Source organism: Centrocercus urophasianus, unplaced genomic scaffold, assembly GCF_019232065.1.
Source record: "Centrocercus urophasianus isolate 14NV4802_14NV808 unplaced genomic scaffold, USGS_Curo_1.0 seq_31, whole genome shotgun sequence".
Lineage (NCBI taxonomy): Eukaryota > Metazoa > Chordata > Aves > Galliformes > Phasianidae > Centrocercus > Centrocercus urophasianus.
In genome coordinates, this window is record NW_024884878.1 from 2,964,228 (window position 1) to 2,967,237 (window position 3,010).

A 3,010-nucleotide genomic window follows, 5' to 3' on the forward strand; every position below is an offset into this window, starting at 1 on the left:
GGGTTTACCCATCTGACAGAGCATCAACCCAGACTCTACTCACTTAGGCATTTTAGGAGTGTATTGGAAGCCTCACCGAAGTCAGTGTGAATGATATTCCTTGTTCACTGTTTGTCCACAAATCTAGTCTTTTCATCAAAGATATCCAACAGGCTAAGTCCTGATTCACCCTTCGTCATCTGTACAGCCTGCCTTAGTCAGAATTTCTATTTCCTTGTGATCCCAGGAATGTGCTTGTGAGAATCCTGTTAAGGTTAGGGGAAACTGGCCTCAGGCTAACTGAGTCAATAGACACAGTCTGGCCAGGGAGGTAAAAGTATTTCCCTGGCTTATCAGCCACTGGATCGTGACTCACAGGGATAACTGGCAAGAGTGGTGAGACCTTTAGCAAAAGGTGTTAAATCGACGATCTTGTTTCCCTTTGTTGTGAGCTTTCTCATGCATCCATCCTTCACCGCCCCCACCCCGCTCACTTGGGAGGGGCGAAAACATCAGTTTTCTAATGGTTTGGATAGCCGTTCAGGTTCCCTGGGAGAGACCCTAGGACCTGGGGTTTTGCTTTCCTCAAGATTCTGGATCTTTTGTTCTGGCCACCAGTTAACTAATTTCTCTAACCTGACAGTGGGTAATCCGTTCATCAACTCTCGTGGAACACCCTTTTGCCAGCCCAGTGTCCAGAGACAATTACGTTTATGGTCAATATTTCGCCTACCTGTTTTTACTGACAGTGAGACCCTTCCAGTCCCACTGAGTTTTGAGCTAGGAGGCCTGGGGGCAAGGCTGACTGCTGCAAGTCGTACTTGCCTTGGCTCAAATTTAATGGAGGAAGAAACCACTGACCCATATTTCCTTCCATAGTTAATTAACTCTTGGGCAACCTCTCCCCACGTCCATGCTTTGTTTCCTGACTGCAGATGGTTGGGGGTTACAGTTCCTTTTAACACTGGACGGGTTCTCTCTCCCTGAGACATAGCCTCTATTTTTCCTTGCAGTTGTATCCCTATAGGTTTTAACGACTCTGGAAGCCCTCTAATTAAAGCAGTCATTCTCTCAGGATCAACAGGCATCATCATAGGTGATTCATGGTGTGGCTGCAGCTTTCTATCATACATCATTTGGAGACAAGCAGCCTTTTGAACACTCTCTACTAACTGATCAGTTGTTCCAGTAATGGCAAGAGGGTCTCCCCTTTCTAAAGGGTTGAGACCACCTGCCCAATAGGCAGCCCTTTGCGTTAAGGACCAGGGAGCACGATTGTTACCAGTAGTTAAAAATACTTCTGGTCCCAATAACCCTCTGCTTCCTTTTCTGTTAACCGAATCTGGTCACCACCAGTGAGACTAACCCTCCATACATATTCTGTCTCAGATTCCTTTGGAGAGCGGCTGAAATCTTTCTTCAATTTCGCTAGTTCAGTGGCTGAGAAGGGAATTTCTTTAACATTCATTTGAGGATCTAGATCCTCACTGTTATCGAATATGTATTCAGTTTTTCTCAAAGGACGCAATGGGGCTATTGGAGTTTCTAATTTATCTAGCCTTTCCTTCATTCCTGGTAGTTCCACCTGAGGAAAAGTTTTTTCTCGAGGCAAACTATGGGTGACGGTATGGCTGGCATGCCTACACGTTAGCAGTTCCTTAAAAGCCATTTGCAACAAAGCCGAATTACATTTCTCTCTTTCTAATTGTTACTCAAGGTTCACTATTTGATTCTGCAGAGTTTTCACCAATTCTTGTGTTACTTTAACCGATTCCTCCAGTGCTTGTATAGTTTGGGTTTCTGCCGAATGCTTTTCATCTCGGAACTCCGCGGCTGCTTTTAAAGTAGCCCCGAGTACGGCACAAATAAACGACTTCCCTTTTCCAGCTCGGGTACGAGCATTCTTTTGCAGGATACTAATACGGTCCGAAACACTCTGCAAATTATGCCAATTTTGGCGTGCCCAGTCCACCCCTGATAAAGAGGGACGAGCACCATGCTTTTCTAAAAGGTCAAATAACACATCTTCACTTTTCATACTGACAATACTGTTACTCATTTCTTAATACAAGGAAAGATCTATACTAAGGGAGGAGGAGGTACACGTATTCAAAAGCTCAGTTACTCCTCACCTCTCCTCCCAGGGAGATACACCACACCTAAACAAATGCAAATGCTCCAATCACTCCTCCCTTTCTTTGGGGGAGCACAAAAAATGTGACGCTAAAGCAACACTTTCTAGGTTTCAATGTAGTAAATAAAACTTCTTGGAGAGGCACACACGTTTTAGTCACAAAATATCACTTCCTCACTTCCCCAAGAGGCGCAAGCACGCAGACACACCAAATTTCGCACTTCAGTTACCAAATAACCAGAGAGGTCTTCCCGAGGAGGCACACACGTATTAATCAAAATGCAAATAGTCAAAATACGTCCCCGAGAGGTACACACATAAAAAGTAAAGTTTCAGAATATGGAGCGGTCTTCCTGGAGAAGGACTCACGTCTAAATTTTCAAAACTATCGCTCCTTGCAACTCCAGGAGGTGCACACAGAAAAAAAAGTTTCAAACTATATCTGGAAGGACAACACTCTCACAGCGGGTATCCTGCAACGACTACGCCATTAAATAAATGTCTCGCTCCAATTTATAGGAGGGAGAGGAGGTTCTTTTATTATCTATATACCCGGCGTGAGATTAAGAAGCAACGGTTCAAATGTTGGTCCAACCAGTTTATTACAAATCTTAATCAGGGGAAATGGGGAAGGGGAGAACGGACACTATTATGAATTAGGGTAATGGGGGAAGGGAAGGAGGGCGATAGAAAAGATAGAAAAGAAGGAGCAAGGAGTCTTTATAGGAAGCAAGAGGGACATAGTCACCACCATGGATCCAGCGTGGTTCGTAGTTCCGTCTTTGATCCTCAGTAGCGGTGGGTCGTCAGGCATTGTTGTCCTGTTGCCAACGACGACGACAACCATGGTGATGATGGCCCTTTTTCAATGCTTCAAAGTGGTTGAGTCAGCTATTT

The 3,010-nt window shown here is 44.7% G+C and overlaps 1 protein-coding gene across 1 annotated transcript; it reads right to left on the minus strand.

The window, feature by feature from the left end:
• Window positions 1-253: 253 nt before the first annotated feature.
• On the minus strand, window positions 254-2,682 carry LOC122166017. Its single transcript, XM_042829476.1, is given in 2 exon segments — window positions 254-1,285; window positions 1,288-2,682. Coding segments are annotated over 2 exon segments (1,545 nt in total). The 5' UTR covers window positions 2,039-2,682; the 3' UTR covers window positions 254-491.
• Window positions 2,683-3,010: the final 328 nt, after the last annotated feature.